The sequence below is a fragment of the Thunnus albacares genome, chromosome 14 (genome assembly GCF_914725855.1).
Source record: "Thunnus albacares chromosome 14, fThuAlb1.1, whole genome shotgun sequence".
In the NCBI taxonomy this organism is placed as follows: domain Eukaryota; kingdom Metazoa; phylum Chordata; class Actinopteri; order Scombriformes; family Scombridae; genus Thunnus; species Thunnus albacares.
Window position 1 is genome coordinate 6159612 of NC_058119.1, and position 27966 is coordinate 6187577.

General features: G+C 39.3%; 1 protein-coding gene across 1 annotated transcript; it reads left to right on the forward strand.

The window, feature by feature from the left end:
* Positions 1–26377, forward strand: valopa (vertebrate ancient long opsin a). Its single transcript, XM_044373830.1, has 5 exons — positions 1–1066; positions 4035–4245; positions 10185–10302; positions 11919–12152; positions 22256–26377. Exons 1-5 carry the CDS (start codon positions 703–705, stop codon positions 22490–22492), a joined length of 1164 nt encoding a protein of 387 aa, XP_044229765.1. The 5' UTR covers positions 1–702; the 3' UTR covers positions 22493–26377.
* The last annotated feature ends 1589 nt before the right edge of the window (positions 26378–27966 follow it).

Genomic DNA, 27966 nt, shown 5'->3' on the forward strand with positions numbered 1-27966 from the left:
ACGCATGATTAATGAAGTGCGCACCGGAAAGCACAAAGCCACAACATCTCAGCGTGTAATTCCTAAACGCTCTTAAAACAAAGACTTACTTGGTGTATTGATCAAACTGGTTTGTGTTAAAAGGACAGAAATCGATCGATCGCGGCTATAAACTGCCGGGTTCAGCCATGTGTGCGTCAAGCCCAGAGAGTTTGTTGTCACCAGTGTGCACAGCGCACACAGGAGCGCACAAGAAGAGATCGCGTGGCGTCCTGTCGCCTCTCCTGGAGGACAGCAGTGAAGCCGGAGCCGCCTATATAAGAGCTCCCAAGATGCTACTGATCGGTCATTCGTGCACTTGCTGCCAGCGGTTTTTAAAGCATCGCCTCTGCCGTGCAACGTGTGCCTCCCCACTACTCCGCTCTCACATGTAGACTCACGTTTTCTAACAGCTCTACTCGAGATTTAGGGCGGATTTCTCTCTCTCGGCCTCGACCATGCGCCTCAGTCAACACGGATTTCAACACATAAACTTTGTTAAAGAAGAGTCCCAGGGCGCAGAGGATGCTCCACAGCGTAGACTGTGTGTTTAACGCAAACTAGTGAACGCGGCTGTCCAGGAGCGACTCCAAATGAAGTTGTGAGTATGAGAAAAAGAGAACAAACCGGATTTTCACTCGGTTAGGGTCACCAAACAAGTAGCCTCCACTCTGGGCATGGACAATGGATACTTTAAGTCTATCTGTGAACGCTGTGTCCTACACCGTGGCAGCGGAACTCTCCACTGTTAATGATCCGTTCAATGCACCCGTCAAGAACATCGCGCCTTGGAACTTCACTATCTTGGCCGTGCTGATGTTTGTGGTCACCTCGCTGTCTCTGAGCGAAAATTTCCTCGTCATGTTTGTCACTTTCAAGTACAAACAACTCAGACAGCCCCTGAACTACATTATAGTGAATTTGGCCATCGCTGACTTTCTTGTCTCCCTCACCGGTGGACTAATAAGTTTCCTGACAAACGCCAGGGGTTATTTCTTCCTTGGGAAGTGGGCTTGCGTCTTGGAGGGCTTTGCTGTTACTTTTTTCGGTAGGTGTACCTGTTTTTTTCTTGCTTTTGCTAATTGCAAGGTTGCATGTGAGCACAACTTCCATAACTGTAGATGTCAGTGTTGGAGCGTTTTTGTTTTGTTTTTTTTGTTTTTAACACAGACTATATATTGCAAAGATGTAAAATGAATAGCAGCTCCACATGACGCATTCTCAGACTTTCATCAACACTGACTTTAACATCTGTTCTCTAATTATCTTGACAGGACATCTGGTAGGGAGGTAAATAAAAATGGCAAATCAGTTCCACGGCTGCCATAGGTTGATAAATTCACACAGCAAAATGTAGTACAAAAAAAAAAGTTGACTATCGTAAAAGTAAAGAAGATCATAATGGAGTTTACTGACAGGAGTTTTTCTCAGTGTCTCTGAGCGTCCATATATAGAAAAAAATGTTCGTGAAAAATAAGCAATAATGTACTATGTCTGAGTAAGATACCACTTTCTATATATGGAAATATTAAAGCAAGAAGAAGATCGTTAAATATAATTCACAATGTAGCCCAGCAAACACATCACTTATTTCACATAGGAGTGATTTTACAGTGGTTTTTTAAGGTGTGTGCAAAGTTAAGTAACTTTATGGTTTAATCAGCTCTGCACCTTTTAAAGCTAAGCCCTTTTGTGCAACTCGGTAAGTGTAACCAGCATTATGGAGAATATGGCAAATTAAAACCAGATCACAAGAATTGGGATGATTGACACGTGTGTGTGGAAACAATTTTTTTTATTCATAAACTGATTACTATCAAGATTAAAAAAAACTTAAAACTTCATGTACTTCAGGCAACAGTTGACAAAAAGTCACTGCAGTTTAATGATTCTTTATGAACCCATAGTTAAGATTTTCTGTATTAAAACAGTACCTGCATGATATGTGCTGTTCTGCTGTGATGTGTGTAGATTGCTGCCTCAGTAACAAAATCTCACTGTGAGCCTGTGAGGCAGAATTCAAAGCCATGCTCACAACAGATGTTAGCAGTGGGACAGGAGCCCTCTGACATACTGCTGGTGCATGACTTACCATAAGTAGGTTACGAGCACTGTGACCACCAATCACATTTAACAAAGTCAGTTTATGTTTGGTTCGTTGTCTCTACTGAAAGTCTATTTAAGACTGAATCTCCCAAAGTGGGATCCGGGCATCTGGTGAGTAGCCTCAAGAGCATGATATCAAGAGAAAAAAGAATACTTGATTAATTCAAGCAAAGGCTGCTTATTGGATTTGGTAACAAAGTTTGTGCAATCCTATTTTCACTACTTAAAGTACAAGTACGACTTTCGAGTAAGTCACAGGACGTCTTTATTACAGACTGTCAAACTGCCAGCTTTACCGTTAGCAGTAAATGTTAATTTATAATGGGTGCTTCAGAGAATATGATGAGTCTCATATGGTGTGTGATGCTCACATGATTCCATTGGAATATTATCGCATTACTTTCACTCGAAATAGTTGATCTTTGGTCCCTATTATGAGTTACAATACCCCATATGGATCATTGCCAGAGCTGCTCTTCACTGTGTGTTTGCTGAGTGTATATACCCCAGAATATAGACTTTACATCCTGATATATACTAAACAAAAAGAACAATTAATCCAAGCACACTGGGACTATAGCATAGAGTAAAGATTACAGAACATCTGAATGTTTTACATGGATAAATTGCATGGTGGATCATGGTGTATTGGGTGGTATGATGCATTGAATTACCACCTAAAAGGTAGAATCTCCTCATAGCATTATTCATTATTAAGAAGAGTATTGAAACAAATAACTTGAGGCAAAGGGCAGCTGTAGCACATGGCATCACAAAAACAGAGTTTTGTTACTAGGATGAGATGCTTGTCCAGTAACAAAAGAAACCACCTCATGTAATAAATTATCATTGTGGAAGCCATGCTGATAGGCTTACATCTTCAAGGGGCTTGTAGTTGAAAGCCACTCCACTTCTGGTCTTACCAGTGGTTTCAATGACTGACGGTTGTGTTGTACTGGTGTCACCTGTGTGTGTGTGTGAGTGTGAAGGGGGGTATGCGTAAGTAAATTATAAATGGATTAAGCTGAGCTAGCTCTTCCCCATGAGCAGGATGGATGCTCCACTTAATATTCTGCTCAGGGTGAGAATATTTTCTATTTCTGTCTATTCTTAGTTTTTCTGTCTACATGCACCTGTGCTTTATAGATAAACACATTAAAACTGAATGAAACATGATGGGTGTGTTTCTACATGAACACACCTTTTGAACATCAGTTGTAACCCTAACAAGCAACAAAAAGAGCAATGAGGCACTGGTGTTAATTTTATTTGTGAACCTTTGCAGAGGCTCTTGTTTTAATGTGTGTGACATAATTGAACACCCTGGTTTCCACCACTCTCTTTTGTCCTCTCCAATGAGCCTAGTAGGCAGACACTAAGAGTACCTGGCTGTGGAGAGATAGGTAATTAGCCGGTCGGTGAGAGTGAGTTATTACCATAATTACTGTAAAGTCTGCTCTTTTTTTTGAGCCCAATAGGAGGCAGCCTAATGCACCCACCCTGGATCATTAAAGTATTTCTAGCAACAGGACCACCACTTTTACCTCACCATGTTACAGAATTGGGATTCTTTGTCAAACAATAAGAAATAGCTGCACTATAGAGGGAAGTCTTAACCAGGCCACCCCAGCTGGATAAAAGCCAGAAGTGGAGATAAAATTAAACTAATGACATTTCACACTTTGGTGAAATAGGGAAGCAATCTGAAAGAGATGAACAGATGCAAAAACACACATCAAGAGCTCACACATTGTAATATTCTGGAAGATAATGTGTTTAGTTTTATTACTGTGTCAGATAAATGAAAAACACAGCTGTGATTTTCATCGGAATTGAAAACAAATTCTAGGATTTGGTGGTGCATGTTTCTCTCTGCTGTTGTCCCACTGACCTCTTGCTGTTTGCCTCAGGGATCGTGGCCCTGTGGTCCCTGGCCGTTCTGTCCTTCGAACGATTCTTTGTGATCTGCCGGCCTCTGGGGAACATCCGACTTCAAGCGAAGCATGCTATCCTGGGTCTGCTGTTCGTCTGGACCTTCTCCTTCATCTGGACCTTCCCTCCAGTGCTGGGTTGGAACAGATACACTATAAGCAAGATCGGAACCACCTGTGAGCCTGACTGGTGAGAAATATCCTTCTATGATCTGTGATTGTTCAAACCTTTAGAAATTGGCCTTAAAGGGTCAGTTCACTCAAATAACAAAAATGGATTTTCTAGAATAATCCTCACTGTGAGAAGAACTGAACAGAATTTTTTTTTCTGAAAAGACATATTGCTACTAAATTTTTCAAATCTCATTTTTTACTGCTTTGAGCAGTATAAATGAAATTCCATTTACTTCCACTGTACTGGGTCAGCAACCCATGTTTCAGGGCACAATATTTCCAAACCCCGGCAAATAAAATCAAAACTGCATTGCTCAAAACATCTATGATTAAGGGACCATTTAATACTGAAGACTGTGGTTAATTATTTTGCCCCCATAGTGCACTGATGCACTGATGATCTGTTTTGTTTAGTATTCATAAATGGTGATTGTGTGAATCACAGCTGCAGCCTGTATGTGCTGAAGCAAACTTTATTTATAGTTCCCCACTACATGCACATGCACGCACACACACACACACACACACACACACACACACACACACACACACACACACACACACACACTCAAATTTGGTGTATGATTTTTAAGGAGTGAACATTTATCCTGAAATCAAGTCCCACTTGCCTAACCACAATCAAAACAAAACTTTAAACCTAACGTGAAGATGTAAAGATATTGGTTTGGGTTTATTTTGCAACACCAGTGGCACAGTGGCTAGCAAATGTTAGCATGCTAACATGCAAAATTAACATTGTGAAAATGGTAAACATTATACCAGGTTTAGCATCAGCATGTTAGCATTATCATTGTGAGCATATGAGCTTGCCAATGTTAGCATTTAGCTCAAAGCTCTGCTGTGCCTATCTACAGACTCACAGAGCTGCTAGCATCACTGTAGACTCTTGTTGATGAATGATTCCCAGGGTGCTTAACCTTGGTGACAAATTCATTCTGTTTCATGTGACTGCTTCACAATAAAAGCCACCCCGGCTGGCCACTTGAATGCATTTAATGTGAAGCAGTAGCAGTAGGAAATGTTTTCATTTTGCATTAGCAGTACTTCAATACAGTTCTGATGAGGAGAATGAACAGTGAACACTGAGGCTGATATCAATGAGACACAAGTAAAAACAGTAACATTGGATTAAATGCATACATTGTTTCTTCTGAATCCCTTGTATGTATGAAGGCAATTTGAATCCAGCACGGGAATGGCGGAGTCCAGTGCTCAAGACTAACGGCGGATTTTATATATAATTATTATTTTATTTATTTATTTTAAACTATCGCTCAGCAAATGACAAACTTAATTAACAAAGCACATTTTCTCATGCATACCACTATCACTGGCTGGCTACTCAGTGTGAGTGAAATGTTCCTGCGGTAATGGTCCATCTATCTGCTCAGTCACAAACAGCTTGCTGGTAGGACCTTGCAAATCTGTTGCACTGGTTAAACAAAACACAGCGCTACCCTGGCTGTGTGTGAGCATATTAGCTAAAGCATACATTTAGACAATTTCAACATATTACTTTAGTTTTCTGTTATAATTTAAGCCTTAAACACTTATTAAACATAGCTTGTAAGTGGACAGTAGTGATGCACGGATTGCACCGTGGATAATCTGCGGATCAGTTGGGTCATAAAAAATTACATTCTGATTAATAGTGGATGGGTCACAGGTGGTGAAATAATACATCATTAATGAGGAAAATATTAATTACATTCCCTAAAATGTGAACATAGCAGAGAGCAGAGCAGAGCAGAACAATGGGGAATACTAAGAAATATAGAGACACCAGACAGCATACATAGTGCACTACATAAATATGAAACTATATTGCAAAGGCACAGTTTACCATGGAAACATTTACAATTACTGAAAACAGCATCTCTAATCTAAGTAATCTAAGTAACTTGTCAAAGAAAACACTCATACATCAACAGGTACGGATCTAGTGATTTGGGGGCCCTCTGTCCTGCTTTACAAAGTAAAGAAACAAAATTTTGATTTTTTTGGGATGGTTTACATTCACTTCAGGATGGTTAAAATAGTTTTTCAGGACAGTGCCGGGACAGTGGTGAAAAAAGTTAGTTTGGAGCCCTGGTGAAGTCTGCCACTAACAATGAGACCTAGTATACAGAGGGGTAATTAAATACACTGAGCAACTATTGCTGAAAAAAATGCTGACCATACTATCAAAAACAGGGTTTGATTTCATGAAAATCTTAGGGATTTTAACTTAAACTTCTGTGACCCTAATCTTAAAGCATACTATAACCTAATCATGACCCCAGTGCTTCAACCCAGCCATTGGCCCAGATAAAACCCTGCACTGATTCTTTTTTTTTTTTTTACCACATACCTCAAACACAAACAGATAAAGACCATTGACATTCTACACTCAACCCTCTGGCTTAGATCTACATTGCTGCTTCAGCTGTATTAGCTCACACCGTGTAAATGTGTCTCATGGAAAAAGTCAAGAAACAGGTCGGCTCTGACCTTGGCCCTCAGGGTGCCATCTGGGTAATGCTATTTAGCTGCTTTGATCAACGGCGTGCAGATAGGGGGCTGAGTGTTTGCCTCCAGCCCTGTAAGGGAACCATTGCTCAGAAGTGTGGGGGAAACGAATGGTTCAGACAATACAATTAAGAGATCACCTTATGGAGATACCCAGCGCATAGATGAACTGAGCCACCTCTGGCTGCGCACAGCATGAATTCTGTCAGAAAACATTTGGTTAACAGCAGGAGTGTGAACATCACAGGTGTGTGAGGTCCAAAATGTTGCCACATGCACTGCCAGGATGAATTTTAAAAGCCTTATTAATGTGCGTCTTTATATCACTGGATGCATGTCAATATTCTGCATTGGATGGATTTTGAATGTTAAAAAGCATAAATGCAAGGTTTTGATGGATTGCAAATGAAAAGGTGGTGTCAGTGGACTGTCAGTAAGTAGCTGTGCCCTTGGTGAGGGGTCGGAATACAATCTACTACTGGTATGCTGCAGACTTTCTTTCAAATCCATTCCAGCACTCAGTTATTGTGTAAGACATTTATTATGAAGACACACACAGATACACACAATTACCTTGCGAGGCAACCACCAGTGGTTCAGACCAATCAGCATCCTAGAACTGCTGGCAGCTACAGGTGTGGTTAAGGTGTGACAGGAGTGAGAAGCGATAGCCCGTGATAGATAGAGATCAACAGATGGTTCATCCAACCACCAGCCAAGTATTTTAAAATGCCTGCCCTTTTTCAAACTGTTTCTAAGGACAACTTCTCAGATGGTTCTGTGTAACAAACCATCTGGCATGTTACGTTAACACAGATGGAAGTTGCCAGCTCAAATCCCTGGACTTGCTGGGAAAATGGGTGCGTGTACAGCAAATCAGTAACCTTCTTACCCCTTTTTTGGGAAGTTGGCCTGTTGCTCAGTTTCCCTGTTAAGTGATGAAACCATAGACATTAGCATTCATTATGCTGCGTTCACATGGATTCAGGTAGACGACAGACGGTAGGCGGAAAACACCATCTGGATGGAAAAACCAACAGACAAACAAACAGATCTTGTATTTGTTTACAAAGAATGGAATAAAATATACTGAATTAAATTATTTTGTCTGTTATTTAATGTAATTATTCTAGTAATGCATGTAGATACAAAATGCAGCTTTCTCTTAAAATTCTATTGCAAACTTAAAATTAATGTTAAATTCCCTCCAAAATGTAAGGTAATTCATTCATTTCCAACATGGACAGTGCAAGGAGAACTGTACTTGGTGTATCCCTTAAAATGATTAGTTTCTCATTGTCCAGATTGCCCATGTTTTCTCCTTGTGTGAGGGAGCTAACATCCGGTCGTAAATTCCGTTGTGGAGGGCAGCAAAAGGTTAAAAAATTTTAACTTTTCTATTGTGACCATTGCCGGTATTCTCTGCCGGCCTCACCTAATTTTACTGTCCTGCACTTATCCACTAAAATGATATCCGGATTGCTGTCTACCATCTGCCTGAATCCATGTGAATGCAGCATTATGTTTATGACCAGCATAATCATGAAACTGAGAATACAACAACTGGCAGCATCTGTAAAGCTAAATGGAAAATATTGTTAAGTGATGGAGTCATGCAGTTTTAATGGCACCTGATTTGGATTTAGTTTGTCGCATTAGTCATTTGATTTTGTTAGATTTAGTGAAGTTATAGTCAATAAAAATGGAAGACATTTTAGTGCAGTGTTTTGTGTAATTTTCGTTGTACATTCTTCATTTTTGTGTCTTGTAGGCATTCTGAGGCTACAAGTTGTTGCCCTCTTTGATGTGTACACTTGCCATGTTTATGTGGTATTGGGAAGTCATGTTTGTACCAGACAATCCAATAGACTTACTGTTCTTCAAAAAACAGTTGTCACTCCCAACCTGTGGCTGTTTGAACATACAGTAGCAGCTCACTCACTGTCATTTTTGCTCACATGGCATTATTGCAGCTATCTGTGGTCTCCACTGTGAAGCAGTGTATTCTCAATTGTTCACTAAAATGCTATTAAAGTCCAGATAAAGGAGGTGGTTGGAAGGGTATTACCCATAGAGTCCAGTGGAGGGCTCCGCCTGTGCTTATAGAACTAGGGTTACAATATCGTAACCTTCATTTTAGTCCGATGCAGTTGGTGACCTATTAACTCATACACCAGAAACTGAACAGATTTAACTACATGTTTTGCATGTACAGAGCTAAAGGACCTCCAAATTGGAGGGGCTTACCCTCAAGTTGTCCGTCGTGTGTCTGCACATGGCAGAGACCATAGAAAGAAACTAAATGGTGTGAGGTTGACAACAGGAGTGCATTACTTTATATTTTCATAAAACTAAAAAGGGCAGACGTGGTGAGTCCAGGCAGAGACATGAGCGGTGCGTGACTGTCTGTATGGCTGCAATTAGGGGAAAAATTAGCATTGCTTATTTCCTGGCTTCAGGGTGCTGAATGAAGTGAGAAAGTCTAAATGATTCAGGCGGCCCAGAGTTGTATATGGATGCTTAAACATACCAGGGATTACAGATATTTACAGTTTCAGGGTCCAAAGTGAGCTGCTATCAAGGGACCCAGAATGTCAAGCAGCATGCAGTGTTTGGAGTTATTTTGTACAGATATACCATGAAAATCCTGCAAAATTCTACTGTGTCTTTTAACTACAGTATGGCACTACCCACTACAAACTGAGCGGATCCTTACAGTATGTGTTATTAACTGGAATTCTGCATGTGTGTCACATGACAATAAATTAATGAGGAATGGGCGTGGATGTATGAGGCATGAATCTCCCCATCACAAATGTTTCACATTTTTCAGGTGCAACAAGGATTAAGCTGCATGCATAAAAATACTCGCCAAATACACACACACACACACACACACACCCCACTCCGTTTGCCAGGTATTTCCTTACAAATTAATCTGGAGCCTGTTTTTGATGGTGGTAGGTATTCTTATGGAAATTACATAATTAGACTAAATTAGAGGCCTCAGGGCCCTTAATTGTGTCACAGAGATTTGTCTCAGCTGTGAAATTTCCCTTTTAACGGAAGCTCAAATGAGGTGCAAAACTGCCGTCTTTCTCTCCAGCCAGATAAAAGCCTCTGATTGTCAAAATGACATTTCACAGACAGCTCATAGCTGTGAAATTATGGGACTGTTCACCATTTTGTTCTTAAAGGGACACTAAACTGTTCTCAAACAAATCGTTTGCTTGATCCACAGTAGTCATATGTCTATCAGTTACTCTCTGTCATTATCAATATTATAGTACATGTATGTATATTGAACAATTATATGTTAAACTATCTGTTTTTTGATGATGTTTTTTAGATTTATAACCTTGACCAAGCCTTTTTGTACTGATTGAATGTAGCTTCAATAAATGTGTGTTGTCCACCTCTGAACAGGTATTCAACCAACATCATAGACCACAGCTACATCATCACTTTCTTCACCACCTGTTTCATTCTGCCCCTTGGAGTGATATTCTTCTGCTATGGAAAGCTCCTGCGGAAGCTCAGGAAGGTCAGTATGAGTTCGTACAGGACACACATTGAAAGAAGAAGAAGACATTTCTGATTTCACACTTGCGTTACAGAGCCATCTCCACACTCTGTGCCAGAGCCATAGAAAGTTCTATAATAATCTTTCTGTCATTGGTGAAAACATCAGAAACATCAGACTCAAGTAGCATGCTAATGCAAGGATTATAATAATTGTGATCCACGTTGATTTACTTTGCTGAAAATATTATGCTAATTTGGCACTTTTATTACAGTACATATCAGGTCCAGTGTTTCCCCTAGGTTGAGTGCTCTGGCCTGGCGGGGGGTGGGGGTGGGGGGGATGATTAGCAGCCACACACTGTAGTCTGTACTGTACATTTACTGTCAGATTGACAATTTACTAACTAATGACAACTAACGTTAAAAGTAAAGTTAGACTTTGCTGTCTGCTTCCCGACTCATTTTAAAAAAGAGAAGAGAGAGAGAGAGCACCAGCGAGAGAGAGAGAGCGAGAGAGAGAGAGAGAGAGAGAGAGAGAGAGAGCGCGCGCGCGCGCGCGCAGCAGTGGTCGCGCGAGCTAGAGAGTGAATGAAGAGAGGAAGCGCTGGTAGCGAGCTAGCCGGTGAATCATATCAATAAAATGTTATTTTCTGATTGTTTCACTGCGGTTATGTTCTGAAGGACAAATAAACACGCCCACACCCCCACACCCCCACACACCTCTGCTCAACCCTACGACTGAACGCCTGATTTGGTCTGAATACGGCCTTACTGCTAACCTTTTCCTCTGCTCTGCTCACATTCACCGTTACTTTTCTGACGCTCGCTCTCTCGCTTAACCACTCACATACTGCCCAGAAAGAGATTTGGTTCTGAGATGTGTATTCTCTGCGAACATCTACGACTGAAATTCCAGCAAAATATCAACAGCTCACTTTGCGCTGCCTCATTTTAATGAACCTCTCATCTGTTGCGCCTCTCCTCCCACCTGTGCGCCGTGCACACTTCTCTCAGCAACAAAATACCACACAGACAGGCAAAGTGAAATTCAAGTTTCTGGAAAATACCAAACAATCAGAGCACTGCTTGCTGTGGTTGTTACACCTCCATGAAAATAGGGCCCTAAAATCTTAGTTAAGTCAACAGTAATAGGGAGAAGTGTCAGGTTATAATGGCTGCGTTGTATATCTCCATGAATATGATTGGATGTTACCAGTCTGCTGACAGTCACACAGCTGGTGAACAAGCCATTGATTGTGAAGCATGAATGAAACAGCTGAAGCGAATTAGCTAATGCAAGTGCGAACTTAGTGCTCTGCTGTAACTAACTGCTCCAGAAACCATTAAATTAGGGTAGCTGGTCACCTGCCTAAAAAAACAGAAACTCATTACTTTGGGTAAAATGGAGTGTTTCAGTTTCAATGGTAGTCTTAGCTTTGTTTCGAAGGCTCAGCCCTAATAATGATAAAATGATGGGAAACACAAACTTAATTATTTAAACATTCTTATTTTTAACATTTTATATAATAAAATAATTGTTATATCAGCCTTAAAAACATGTAATTGTTCAGTCTTAATATATGGCCTGTCTATTAAGTAACAAAGAACTGTACAGCCTGTCATTGTTTCCTCCAGGTCTCTCATGGTCGTTTGGCCAGTGCCAAGAAGCCTGAGCGGCAGGTGACCCGTATGGTAGTGGTGATGATTGTGGCATTCATGGTGGGCTGGACACCATACGCAGCCTTCGCCATACTGGTCACAGCTCATCCGACCATTGAAATCGATCCCAGGATGGCTTCAATCCCCGCCTTCTTTTCCAAAACAGCCACTGTCTACAACCCAATCATCTATGTCTTCATGAACAAACAGGTAACTTTTCATTTTAGAGCCAAAAGAATTGCAAATTTATTTCAGCCAATGTAAATTATTCTACTTGATTCTGCCTTTTGCCTAGTACCAAACTAGTTATTGCGGTGTAGAGGGTAGTCAGCAAAGATACATCTCTACTTGTATGCAGCAGATAAAAGCTGCTGCAGAATATTAAGATGTTTTTTCTTTTGTTACTGGGTGTTAGCCTGTCTCTCAGTAATGCATGGTGCATGTATAAATGAAATGTGAAATCCAGAGCGTACAATTGTCCATGCATGGCTCTGTTAAAAAATACATTAGCCACCTATGGTACGCTTGTGAGGCTTGCAATTGTAGAAGACCAGTGACTGCTGACATTTTTTTCATGCCATTTACTTTGTTTAATTTTACATCGTGCTGTCAAGCTTGTTTTCTCAATGTAAGCGAGACACGCACTATTTTACTCCTTTCACACATGACATGGTATTTCTGGTTTACAGCCCTGTCCACATGTCTCTAGGCTCATTTTAAGCTATTTTTTGATAGTGTAAGCCACAGTGCAGTCATGTTGGTAGTTTTCCTGTGAAACAATCCTTCTTTATTCAAAGTAACAGTTTGCCTTTTTTCTGTTTTGAGCTGACATTTGCCTCCCATGATGGTTTCTGAGTTAATTATAGTGTGACACCAAAGATGTAAATGACTGGATTGAAGGTCTATTAACTGGCAAGTGTCACATCCTAACTACACTCTTAATTAATGCTTTATTTAAGGCAGCTATCCCAGAAAGGTCAAGTGGTAATGCCTATACCCACATAGATAATGTAAGCATTGACTGTGAGACATATCTTGCACACGAGCCATGGCTGTGTCCAATTCAATGAAGGCCATTATCAATAAAATAAAACATAAATTAGCTTATCCTATTTATTTTTAATCATTTCTAATTGTAGAATATTCACAGTCGGTGTATTTTTTTGATAGTGTGCAGTGTAAAATAGAGCTGCAACTAATGATTATTTTCATTATGGGTTAATCTGTTGTTATTTTCTCAATTGATCAATTAGTCCATAAAATGTCAGAAAATGGTGAAAATGGTGAAAAATGTCTATCCCTGTTTACCAAAGCCCAAGGTGACGTCTTCAAATGTCTTGTTTTGTCCACAACCCAAAGATATTCAGTTTTTCTGTTATAGAAGACTAAAGAAACCAGAAAATATTCACATTCAAGAAGAATCAGAGAATTTGGACATTTTTTTCTTAAAAAATTACTCAAAACGATTAATTATCAAAATAGTTGGAAATTAATTTAATAGTTTGCAACTAATGGATTAACCACTGTGGGTCTAGTAGCTTTACCTCTACACACACAGAAAATATCACCTGTAGAGTGGAGACATAAGAACCTACCAAGACTACTTTCAACACTGTGAAGACAAACTCTAAGACAAGTATATCTTATAGTCTCTGTGTTGCTCAAATTCAGACAGTGAACAACACTGTTTTGCCACACTCTGTGCTTCTTCACCTCCCCTTTACTTTGACTATAGCATGCTGTAATATGAATCACATGGATTTAATATGCTCTAAGTGATTATGTCCACCTTATCCTTGATCTGTTCATGCATGCTGACAAAAGAACATTGTAAGGCCAAATGTTTGGAGCAATTAAGTTGGATATCAAAGACTATGTCTTGGTGGTTGAGCTGGCAACTGATATTTATCACATGCACACAAGTCGGCGACTTGCTGTAACTACACTTATAGTAAGTGGAGGAAGAGATTTAGAGGGGCTAAATCAGTAACAATTAAGGTGCAAATAATTTTAAGTTATTTTCAGAGCTTAATCAAGCAAAATTCACATGGAGTGATCTTATTCAGAAGCTCACCAGCCCATTCTTTATAGATGTCCCTGACTGGCTGCTGTACACCTTAAACTCCAGCCAAAAAGGTTCCTGTGTGAAGAAATAGAGCTCACAGTGTCATCACGCAAAACATTGATGCCCTGCGGGGCTCACTGCTCCTAGAATGCTGGACTCACCAACGTTAGATCTTAGTGTCTGTGATAAACATGATCATACTGTGTCCAGTTTAGTGATGTCACATCTGTTCTCCAGTTTTCTTTACCTCTTGGTGCAGTTTAGAGCCACCAATGTGCAAAGTTTTCCTTTGAAGTCTTTAACAATCTTTTAATGTTAACATGTATTCCTCCATCTACACAGTGTTGATTATACATGACAGGTTTTATTATTTCAACAGGATTTTTCACCGTCCTGCCAGTATAGCAAACATTAAAACTGACATGAGCAAATTTGAGACTTGCCTACAGTACACTTTAAAGTGATCTATTTTTATATAAAGTAATACAAGTCCCACTATATGTATATGTGCTTGGAAAGACTCCCAGATCAGACTTTCCTTGCCAGAGAACTGCATGCAGTCTGCATGACCATCTGACTGCCCCACTTCTGAGCTGCACTCACTGTTTAAATGGGTCACCCAGTGTCACCACTAAGACATCGACTGGATGTAAGTAAGGACAGCTAGCAGGCACATTCTGGTTTGAGCAGAGCTCCCGCTGCTTAAGCTTAACTGCTAGTGCTTATAGAAATCAACTGACCTCTACTGCTTGATCGTGACATCTCTCTCACTCAGTCTCGCTCTCTCTCTGTAAGTTACATAACAAGGAAAGGTGAACCAGAGTCTTAGGGGATTTCCATGATGCATGACTACAGCTACTTGTTGTAGCAGTTTTAGAGAGAGGCAGCCAACTGGGATCTCTCAGGTCAAAAGGTTTCTAAGGTGAAAGAACATTTAAGAAATATCCATTTATCACATCTACTAGTATTATTTAAATCCCATTTCACATTAGGCTTACACAGCCTTTGCTCTCTCAATACCACACTGCTGGATCAATAGGAAAGGCAAAGCAGAAATCTAAAAATAAAGCACGTAAGAAAATTAAGTCTGAACTGGTTTGACAAGATTTACTTAGAAAATAAATAAATTGATGTTTTGACACTAGGGCCTTGATGTGACAGGAAAACTTTATTGACCCATTTTGAGAAAATATACTTCTTCTACTCCCTCTACTTCTGCTGGCATATATCAAGTTTTGTAAATCTCAGAACGCTTATACAATCACACAATAAAAAACACGATCATTAGAAAACATTACAGTGCTTCAACCATTTACAGTACTTGCATAGGTACATGAATGTACTAGAAGCACTCCAGGGTTTCCTGAGGGAAGAGAATGTTACTCTTTGACTCTTCATGCTCACATTTTATCGGATGACTCAGTGAATAAGACAAGTGGCCTTTTGCGCCACAAATCGATTTAGCCCAGAGATTATGGAAACACATCATTTCACCATTTCAAAAGGGCTGCAGCTTCACATGAAAGATCTTTACTGTCTGAGGAGAGTTGTGTGATTGGTGAAGACGTTAGAAAGCTTGAGATCGTCATTAGAAGTGGCTGTTAAGAGAGAAATATTTACAGTTCCGTCACATCCCAAACCTGTATTTCACAAAAGCACTAATGGCTGATGGGAGGACGGCCATAGAAATGCACCGAGCAGACAAGCACAAATGGGCTTAAAACATTATGTCCTCAATGCATATGTCCTTGGAATATTTTTCATAGGATGAAAAGGTGGAATATACTATAAGCACTGTGTTCCTTTGCATAGTTAATAGGTTCATAATGGATTGCAATTCACCAATCCATTACTGTCAGAAAGCAAAGTGATGTTATCATAATCGCTGACAGCTGAATACAGCCATACGATTGCGACCACTTTCTTGTAGTACAACCCCCCTCACCTGAACCTTGCCCATTATGGCAGCAATAAATGGGGAGAGCTGTGATACCAGGAGCAAAACGAACGAAGACCTTGAAAAAATAAAGGCTAGATGAAAATGAGCCACCAACATGGCTGGATGAAGTCACTATGGTCTAGCCGAGGCAAAAACGATTCCTCTTCAGTCTCCCTCCTTGTGTATGTATGTAACCTGCCATCCCTAAACACTCATAGCATGCACACAGTTCATGACAACATTTAAAGGAAAATTCCAGTATATTTCAACCTGGTGGCCATTGTAACTCTTCTTACTTTGCACTTGCCACTTCCATTTTAGAGATTTGGGGAAACAAGGGCTTTTGCAAAACATATATCGTATATCAGGGAAAGCTGTGCGAGCCTCCTACAAGCTTCTCAAATGTCTTAAAAAAAAGTGAAAAATGGCATGTTGGTCACTTGGCCCAGTTGGTCATCCAGCTTTGATAACAGACAGAACAGAAACTCATTGGTCTGTGGGCGTTGAAATGTTAACAGAAATTGAAGCCAATCAAGATTGAACCCAGTGAGTCCATATTAAACAATCTAAGGTATGCTGACACAAAATTTCAAGAGTTTTATATATCCAAATTTCAGCAACAGGATTTCTTTTAACATCACTATGGTGACTTCTGCTTGTGGTGATACATACAGTATAGTTCCCTCTGTTTGAAGACTTTTGGTTTGGTTGGTTTAGAATAAACATGACCAGGAATGATCATTGTGATATCCATTGCATGCTTACTGTATGCATATGCTTACATTTATCATGGCATTGTAGTGATATCATTTATATGGTTGCTTCAGCAGGCCTAATAGTGGTGTTGAAATCTGTCTCACTACCCTTATGAATCTCTACAGTTCAGTTTTAAACTGCTCTAAAGAGAAGATGTGTATGTTCAGGGTTACTGTGTTCCAGGCTATTCATTTTCCATTAAAATGAAAGTTTATGATTCTGTGTGTTGGAGTGTTTTAAAAGTGATGTTTTTAAAGAAGATGTTTTTCACCAGAAAGGATTTTAACTTTACTACAACATCACCATAGCACCATTGTGTTTTCATGACAAGAGAGGGTAACAGAGAGGTTTTTGCATCACTTTGAAAAGCATTACTGGTTAAAGTTAGGAGGCTTTGAGTTAAATTAAACAGGTCATTAAGGGTCAGGAATCATGATTTCTCCCCAGGGCTTCACAGAGTGGCAGTTTCAACACAGAAAAACGTCAATTAGTGTTTTTAGACTTAAAGTAATGTGGAAACCAATGATTGTGGTGCTATTAGTGGGGACAGGCTGAAAAAGGCTGTGGTCTTCTAAGAACAACTGTTGACTTGATTGTCACTGCCATTGTGTTCGTATGTGTGTCTGAGAGCGCAATGCCCTCGAAAATGGTGACTGATTCTTTGATTATTAACAGTTGAAATGTGTTTTACTACTAAAAATGATATTTTGGATTTACTGATTTATGCACACAGCTCAATGCACGTATTATTTTTTCAAAGGACATATTTGCACATCCAGCTATCTCAGATGCAAGTGCGTTGAAAAGTATAACTTCAGTCTTGAGAGAGGAAGAATCCGCACACTCCTCTTGCTCACCATCACAATTTATTGATTGTTTCAGTCTCTCTGGACTTTCATAAAGATAAGCAGCAAACTCTATAATAATGTGTTTCGGCTGATGTATACTTGGGCTTTCTTTCTTTAATCTTTGTTCTTTCAATTGTAGTTCAGGCTAAATACATTCCAACACTCGTATTCTTAAAATCTGTGATTTAATATTAGTAGAAGTGATTTTAAAACAGTGCCAGCAATCATAATGCTTATCCTAACATGCACATTTTTAACAAGCAAGTAAAATACATTTTGGTAGAGAATTTGTCAATTCTGGTAAATGCAAAACAAGGAAATCCTATGAAACTAGCATCTAGATCTTTATACCCACAAACATACTCTCTCTGCACCTGCCTCTGTCTTTCACAGTCTGTCATATTCAGCACACAGATGTTGTATAATTTCCATGGCTTTTATGTAAGGGTAACCTCAACTGTTGTTACTGTGCGTCTCCATAGTGACATGCTCAGTCAATCTGAGGCATTTCTCCAATATGATCTTGATATTTAGACACATCTTTCATTTGTTTCTATATGCGGATGTCTCTCATTTTTCTATGACTCACTCTGTGTTGAGTAGTTAATTGCTGACGTCGACAATGCAGTCTCGCCAGAAATGCGGCCACATTATAATATGTATTAATGAAGCATTTCACTTACCTTGGAGGGACAGACAAAATGGTCTGGTCAGAGAATTCAGAAGTCTTTAGTCTTCAGATAGTAGTATCCAAGAGCAGCAAAATATTCCCTTCTTAGCATGCGATACATTTGGAATGAACTGCAGTCAATGAATAAAACCGCTGTAATAGAAGACTGTTTGCGCTAATAAATTTTGAAAGAGCAATGGCAAATGGGGAAACTCCAACACTCGGCCGACCAGAATGGCATTGTATGTCAGTTCCTTATAACATGCACATGACTTGATTAATGTAGTTTGGGTTAAAAGCAACCAACATTCACAGTTAGAGACAGGAAGCAGACAGCAGTCTCCAGTGTCAAAGTCAGATGTGTTAAAGGATAAGGCTGGTAATTTTCTATGTTTTCCTTTTTGTCAACAAATCTTATGTGCAGAGCCAAACCAACAATGAATTGATGTATTTAGAAGTATTGTGTAAATCCAAAGCCTGATATATCTTATCCTCTGTGCTGTAGACATCTGTTGTTGTCCAAAAACTATTGAAAACACATCAATGAGCCACACCACTGCACTGGGTGACATGTTCCTTCACCCTGAAGATTACAGGCGCATTAGTTTGTCGAGAAACGGTTCCCAAGACGAATAACAGTAATCATGTTTGTACTTGGATTAAAATTTTTTCCACAATTTGGCATTCAAACCCAATTGTTTTTTTGTTTTTTTTTTCAAACTTTTTATCCCACCGCACTAGCACTGTGCGTACATGTTCTGAACTTCATGCAGAGTCAAAGGTGGGCACACCCACTTCGAGGTCAGTGGTGAAGAGGAAGCTCTCCCTATTGGTGGGACATGTGTGAGGCATACATGATCTGGGATCATTAGGGAAATTATGGGTCTTATTTGCATTAGGGGAGGCCTGGAGTCAGGCCGGGAGCTGTGACACACTGGTTTCCCTCTCCCTGGCCTCCCATGCTATTTCCACCCGGGGTACTGCGGCTTGAGCTGATTAAACGTCTTGGCTGCACTGACCTAAATTCTTTATATTTACCTCAGAAGACCCTTGCATTAGCCAACCAACTGTTTTTTTCCCATCCCTATAGTCCTTCTTATGCAATGAACATTCTCTTGTTTGTGTATAAAAGTTCCTTTTCTGTATATAAGGAAACTATGTTTTAAAACAGCCATCCTGTTCCCAGCTGTAATCCCTCTGAGCAGACCTACTAGAAACAATGACAGAGGGGTTTTTTTTTTGCCAGAGACTTGTTCTGGTTAGATAAACAGCCTCTAATTGCATTTAATCTGTGTTCAAGTAAGGCATTTGGAACAATTACGTTGGTATGTATACCAAACAGCTGTTGTGTGGATCCTTTTTTTTCTCACATCTCTCAAAGATCTAATGGAGTTGGTTCACCTCGCTGGTTAGAGAGATAATAAGATAAGCACTGCATTAACTTATGCACAGGTTTGTATCCAGGCTTCAACTGTTACAGAAATAACAGCGTAAAAATCAATTTAGATTTCATTAAAGTTAAAAGGCTTTCGTTAAAGTACCAGATTTCCATTTTGTATCACTGCGACATTATGGGTGCTGTACTTTTACGATCTCTGCCTCACAGATCACCTTAACCAGATCCACCTCAAATTTGATCAGAAAAGCCTTAAGACCTTGATGATGCGATATTGAGAAGCTTATGATTTTTTATTGAACACTGTTGCCATGGCGATGCGGTGAATTTCGATGTTTCAACATGAGAAAACTGTTGTAACTCAACTCCACATTTTCAGATCTTTCCAAAATTTCACAGGTTTCATTAGAGTCCTGGTCTGAAGACATGAACAGGCCAATACTCATAGTGCCACCTACTGGCAACAGAAAGTTTTCGGCCTTATACTTTTACAAACTACTCCTAGCAAATTAACCAGATCCATCTCACATTGGGTCAGAAAAGTCTTAAGACCTTGATGATGCTTAATAGTAAAGCCTCTTTTAACGGACTCTCACACCTCACATGCATCGGAGGGAGCGGCTGCCATGGTATAGCTACTGGAGGTTGGTTGACATGGCTCTGAATTTTCAGGATTATCAGACACTGTGTGAATGGGTAAAATATTATTTCCTGTGTACATTATGTTGCTGCATATCAAATGTAGACCACACACTTTAAATTTCATGTACATCAAAGGAAGTTTTACATATGCCTTGCTTCCTGTTGCCAGTGGGTGGTGCTACACAAATGGGTCATTAATGCAGTAATACATTTAGTGGAGGTTGCTTGACATGCACATGAACTTTCATAAATATCGGACATTGCACGAAGGAGTTAAATATCACTTCCTGTGTCCACTATGTCACACTAGAAAACACCCACTAATTATGCATCATGTTGCTGTATATCATGTGAAGACATGTAAACCATGAAAATTTCAAGTTTGTCACATAGGGCTGACTTCCTGTTGTCAGTTAGTGGTGCTATGACTATGAATAAAATTGTGTGTAGAAGTCATCAGGCCTTGACTCTTATCAAATGTGAAATTTAAGATAAATCTGATCATGTGGAGTTAAGTTATAACAGCTTCTTCTTTCATAATGGACATACACACCGTTCGATGAAAACTCAAAAGCTTCACTATTTAGCATCATCAAGATTTTACAACTTAGCTGACCTAATTTTAGATGGATCTGGTTAACCTGCTAGGAGTGGTTTGTAAAATTATGGGGCCTACAACTTCCTGTTGCCAGTAGATGGTGTATGAGTATGATTCAATATTGGCCTGTACATGTTCTCAGACTGGGACTCTTATCAAATGTGAAATTTAGGAAAGATCTGATGATGAGGAGTCATGTTACAACAGTTTCTTTTTTCTTGTTGAAACATTGAAATTTGCTGCATGGCCATGGCAATGGCATTTAATGAAAACTAACAAGCTTCACAATATAGCATCATCAAGATCTTAAAGCTTTTCTGACCAAATTTGAGGTGGATCTGGTCAACCTACATGGCAGAGGTTGTAAAAATAAAGCACCTGTAACTTCCTGTTGCCAGTAGGTGGCACTATGACTATGACTCAATGTTGACATGTAGATGTGTTCAGGCTCTTATCAAGCAAGAGAAATTTGGGGCAGATTGGACAATGTAAAGTCAAGTTACAACAACTTCCTGTTTCATGTTTTGGGCAAAATTCACTGGCATGCCACATCAAGGGCGTTCCAAAAAACTTAAAAGCTTCACAATTTAGCATCGCAAAGGTCTTTAGATGTCACCTATGATTAATAAATTCTAATGCTGAGCAAGAGCAGTGTGCGGGATCTTCCTTTCTCAAGACACAAGTAATATACAATGGGACAAAACATTTTAAAATTATATTCATTTAGTGTGTCTGTAGACACTAAGACTAAGCAAGTAAGTGAAAATGCAAGGCAGTTCCTTTTTGCATCCATTAAAGCATTAGTTAAGTTTGACATTTTGCTTACTTGCCAAGAGTAAGGATAAGAGGATTGATACCATTCTCATGTCTGTGGAGCAGGAGCCAGGAGCTTTGCTTAGGATAAAGACTGGAAGCAGGGGGAAAAAGCTAATCTGGCTCCGTCAGAAGATAAATAATATGTCTACAGTAGACTATCAACGCCTTAAAAACTCACTAATTAACACACTTTATCTCTTTTTTATTCCATATACAAATTGACAAATTACACTGTGTAACTCTCTCTAAAACAACAAATTTTCATTTGTACATTTCTGTTTGCAAACCGATCAGCCAATTAGGACATAACGTGTTAATTAGTGAGCTTTAGAGGTGCTGTAAGTTGTATTTTATAACTTTAGACAGAGCAAGGCTGGCTGCTTTCAGTCTTTATGCTAAGCTTAACTACAGTAAGCTAACTGCCTACCTAATGCCTTTCTAGCTTCACACTTAACACACACACAAGTGGTATCGATCTTCTTATAAGTGTACTTCAAAATGTATAAACATGGTCCCTAAATATTGTAAATGAAAATCATTTTAATCAAGCTAACTGCCTGTAATTCTCTTGATTTCTGTCCAGTTCAGGAAGTGCCTAATCCAGCTCTTCACCGGCATGGGCACCATCCCAGACAGCAACATTAACCAGACGTCAGAGCGACCTGGAATTACTGCTGAGAGTCAAACAGGAGAAATGTCAGCCATTGCGGCCCGCATCCCTGTGGGTGGTACAGCGTCGCCCAGGTCTGATGACTCCCCAACCGACTGTGGCTCCTTTGCCCAGCTCCCCATCCCAGAGAACAAAGTGTGTCCAATGTAACAGTAAACCTCCTCCCAATACGTGTTCTGTTACTCTGTCCTCTGACCCCCAGAGTCCGCATGAACCTTCTGTAATCTAGCCACAATGTGTTTCAGAAACTGTATGGACTTGAACAGAATTTGAAGTGTTTGTTTTTTTTATTTGTTGGGGAGTACAGTGTGAGGAACAGAAGGTCAAAGAAAGGTTTGAAGGGTTTTAATAGTTGATGATTCTAGCACTTTTTATATTTTATTTGCAAGAGTAATTCAGGACACAAAACATCAAATACAAAAGAAGTTTTGTGCTTCAGCATGTTGCAGTAGATTGTTCAATAATTGATTAAAATAAGCACAACAGAGAGGATGAGAAGGAACTGTATAGACAGAAATGCTCAGAGCTTTACCCAATAGATATCTTGTAAATATTTGCTTGTTGGATACTCCTCCATCCTTCGAAGAATATCTTGGATGATCTCTTGACCATTACTGCACACCTGCTAGTGTGTCACATTAGAGGGCACTTGATCCGACTTGATAGCATCTGCCGTCATGTCCCCATGAAAAAAGAGACTGCTAAAATCGCAAACTTTGACACCAGTTAGTGGAGGGCTAGCCAGTGTTTTTCACATACCACAATGCATCCAAGCCTTTCATCTTGTCCTTGCCTTCTCCTTTGAAGCCCTGTGATGGAGCCTGGAGAGAAAGCATTGTTTTCCTATGCTGTTTCAGTACTTTGCTTTGGCAGCGCATTGTCATTCATCTCCACTCCGCAAGAGGACGGAGCAGTCTTCTGAATTTGGATACTTTTATTTTAGTGTATCCTGTGTAGACTAGTTTGGGTCAAAGCTTTCATCTTTAGAGAAGATGGTCAATGGGACTCGGAGATGCCAGTCTCCTATTGCCTATGCTGCTGATGTAGGAGGACAACATATTTATGAAGTGCCAACAGGGGATCAGCAAGTACACAACCACAAGCAACACAGTCACATCTATACACACATACACACACAATCACACACACACACACACACACACACACACACACACACACACACACACAATCACACACACATGTACACACACACACACATTCGGACTGCAATGCACTGCCTGTATTGTGATAAGCTCTCTATAGGCACTGTGAAGATGATACAATGCATCAATAAATATCGTAGCACAAGAGTGGCTTAGCTAAGTAGCCATGTACAAAAGCAATGAGTATTCCCATCATAAGCACAGGTCAACAGCAATATTAAAGCTAAATATCTTCACACAGTTGAACACTTCAGCGTTAGCTACAGTAGATGTAGCAGTGAGTGTTAAAATGTCTACTACTTGACTTTGTGGTGCATGTTTGTTCACTATTACTGAATATTTGTCAAAACACTGTTGTATTCTCTATGCTGCACAGTGATTCACTATGTTAAAAAAAGTAACAGTATGGTGTCTGTTTTGCTATGTACTGAGTGTGTGTTCTAATCATGTTTGGCCAGTCCCAGTCTGGTAGGAGTAACATTTAGCATCTTTAAGCGTCAATGCATCTGTGCCAAATTAATTGTGATGCCTTCATATATTAAGCATAACAACAGGAGACTATGGTGACTGGTACGTAGCACTTATCTCAAACCAGTGTTTCCCAGAATTAAATTTCATTTTCCATGATCCCTATTGCATTTTGTTAACAGTTAGGATAACATTTTAATATTCTTTTTCGGAACTTAAGGTTGCTGTAAATCAATATATTGTTATTTTAACAATTGATAAAAATTGATGAATTGACTGTGTAATATAAACAGGTCACTCTTTGTGATTTTAGCATGATGAGTGAGCAGCTATCTTTTTTAGCCTTTTTTAGCTCACTGTTTTGGTTTTCCAGCCAACAAAATAAGTGAGTTCACACACTTTTAAGGCAAAAAAAAATCTCCAATAAACTGACTTGATTCTACCTGCCAAGCATCATACTTTGAACAGACAGTTAGCAACTAGCTGGTGAAGAAAGTTGAACATTTAGCAAGACCTAGATATTTTTTTCATAACTTTCTGGAGAACTAAACAGAACTAAGGAGAGTGAATTTTTGACTTATATTAATGAGGCTGCCAGTTACATGACTCCAAACAAATACTTATATCGGTCCATGTCTGCTGTGTAAGTAGGCAAACATTAGCCATAACAATTTTATATGCCAGTGATATGGTGGTGGCTGTGTCTGCTAACTTATTTTTGTGTTTTTCTGCCTGTTACTCGAAAAAAAAAGATTAATGCAGCTTTAAGTGATTTTTTAAAATATAAATGCTTTTGTCATCTGCCATTAACAGAAACATACTTTTGTGTTACAAGGCAATCCGGATTTCTAGCAAAATTTGACTCAGATGAACAAGATGTAAAACGTATAGATGCCAGAAGAGGTTTCCAATCTTCTCAGTGATGGCATCTTTTTTAAAGTGATTATCCCAATGTCTCTACATTTAGCTGCTTGATTTACTGATGTTAAAATGTTCAAGCCATATCTCAGGTCTGTCTGAATTTGCTGTCAATTGTCTAATTGTGCTAATTGCTAAATTCTAGTCTGACCATGTTGTATGATAACGTTTCCCTCTTAAACATGTTTTCTGACTTTATTTATTTGTCTTTTGGCATTGTCAGTATTACGTCTAACCACTTCTCAGTTGTCTTGCAAATGATTCTTCACATCAAGATCAAAAATCACTTCTCACCCTTGGTTGAATGTTGAGTGTAAACGCTATAAAAACACTATTTGTAAAGGTATCAGTTACAAACTCAGCCTCTTGGGTAACAGAATTAAATATTCCAGCACAATGTTTTTACTACACAAACATGTCTTTTGTTGCTGCACTGTTGCAGTGCAAAACCACCACATTGAAGGGAATTAAACCGGTATTCATCAGACAAGCAAATGTCAAAGAAACTTCAGTAACTATGAAGTATGGCTTGACTGACAAATAACAATGTCCTACATGACTTTTTACAGGGATAGTTCAGATCATTTGACATAAGGTGATATAAGTTATTGACTGGAAAGGTACATTAATGTGTGAACATGAACTCAGGCAAACAGTCCTGTGGTTGCACAACTCACAGTGACCCAAAGGTGGCTTTATTGAAAAATGAGTAAAACAGCCAGCAAACAAAAAGTTCTGAAAACATCAATTCACAATTTGAGTACAGCTCCTCGTTATTATATCTTGTTCCAGCTTTTGTGAGCCATGGTCCAGGTTCTAGTGCGTAGTTACTGTATACACTGGTTTATTTGATGCTATGTTGTGGCTTGAAATTGTTGGTGTGCATTTCTGGAAAAACTCCAACCACACTACTGTTTGTCTGTGCTTGTTTCCAATATCAATATTACAAATGGTCAGCAATTTGTATTACCTTATATCAAAAAATCCAAACTTTCTGTTTTAGTGTCCACACACAGTGTTCGCCAGTTACCAACAATAAGTATTCATTTAACCTTACCCAAGCCTCCCCACTACTGACTCACACACAAACACACAGACACAAAGACACACACACACACAGACCCATCTCGAGGCGTAGATACAGTAGGTATGCATGGGCTTTTGGAGGTAGTGACTTCACCTTGAAGATAAAACAGGATATAAATCAAACAAACCTGCCAGCGTTACATTTTGTTGCAAGGATTACAGACTGTACTGCATGCCGATAAGGGGAGAGAACACCTCCAACATGTATAGATGGGTAAAAGCTCCTATTTCTCACTTCCCTACCCTGAATATCAAGCTGCTACACCTGTTTGTTGTGTTGTACTTGCAAAGGCATGTCAAGACTTGTTCTGCTGTATGTTTTCTGTGTCATGAGTACTTTTGTCTTGAGTTTGATTTACATGGGTTTACAGGTCATAGATGCACGCTGGTTATAAAATGTCTGTATTAAAGTATATTTTTTGAAAAGCAAAGATGCACTGTGTTGTTCTGTTGATACTTTCATGCAAATATGATAAAAAATGATAATGGAAGCTATGATTGATGATGTGATTAGAGGCACTGGACAGGACTTACTCCACCTCTTTCTGTGCTCCATTAAGCCTAGCACAGTTTGAGGTGCAATCCAAATATCTGTCCTCACAGGTGACGCATTCCCTCTAAATTTCTGAAGGATAAGGGCTGTCCAACTGCAAAATTGACAAGTGCTTGTGGACTTAGTCACCAGATTTCTAAGACCTTTATGTACACTTGTCATACGTCCTCAATCCATGCAGACTTGGCAGAGAAAGCCCAGAACCATCAGCTGGAAAGGAAATAAAACACAAAAAAGCTGACACTTATATTTACATTACATAGCTCACCAAGCACACAAAAGTGTCGCTGTTTTTCCTATGATGACATGACCTTGCACCCTCTTACACTTAGGCAAGAAGGTTACAATATGTTGAACATTCAAACAACATCAAATGGTAAAAATATAACATAAAACATAAAATATGTAATGGTTTTGTGATTAAGATAAATTGTGGAACAAAGCTAGAACCAAACAAGGTGGGGGTAGGTGAGGGGCTGAGCAAAGCTGAGCAAAGCTCGGAGGAGCGGCTGAGATTGTGACTAACATGAGAATAGCTGGTCCACCTTAAAGGCTAAAACATATATATATATATATATATATATATATATATATATATACATATATATATATATATATATATATATATATATAAACATGCAAGTTTATTGATTGTGACTGTGAATCTCAACAATTAATCTGTGTCAACATTTGAAAGTCATCACATTTGTCACATTTTTGTACAAAAAAGTTCCTAAACTCCTTTTGTTGATGTTTCAAAAGAAAACATCTATAAACACCTGATTAGTCTGTAAAGGTCTTTTAGTGGGAAGCTTGGCATTGCATACTGTTCACAAGTATACTGTAATCAGGGGTATAACTTGACATTGCAACTCTGATTAAGTTTTCTAGATGTGCATTAGTAAGGCGGGTTCTGTTTGTTCTTAATGAAGTTCATATCACGAAAGGCTCAATCACACAGACACATTGAACCAAAAAGACAGGCAGACAGTTGAATGCTGCACTTAGTTGCTCAGCAATGCATGCCATGTCCACTTGCATGAAAGGATTTGAAATGAATGACACACATGGCTCCAGCTAATCAAAGTCACAGAACCTGTCTTCAAACTCTTGCCCAAGGCAATTTATGAGTTGAGAGTACTTTTCTGCAGCCATGTCCAAGGTCCCATATGCAGAAGTATTGTCATTCAGCACTAACTGCACAGAGGAAAAGTGCAGCAATTTCTTTCTCTGTAAATGCACAGAGAAAATGTTCAACTTGGTTTAAAATGCATTTACAGCATTGATCATGTCAAAGACATTCCTACCTTTACCTTGCAGTTCACAATTTAAATGGCTGAGTTTCCCAGTGATGTCCATCAGAAATGCAAAGTCTAGTATCAACTCAGTTTCCTGAAGCAGCGAGGCATCCTCCCCTCTGGATTCCATGAACTCCT

Excerpts from the sequence above, each read along its gene's own strand:
- valopa (XM_044373830.1), top strand. The coding sequence starts at position 703 with ATGGATACTTTAAGTCTATCTGTGAACGCTGTGTCCTACACCGTGGCA. Across the intron at positions 4,246-10,184 it reads ACCACCTGTGAGCCTGACTG|GTATTCAACCAACATCATAG; the intron begins GTGAGAAATATC and ends ACCTCTGAACAG. Across the intron at positions 10,303-11,918 it reads TCCTGCGGAAGCTCAGGAAG|GTCTCTCATGGTCGTTTGGC; the intron begins GTCAGTATGAGT and ends TGTTTCCTCCAG.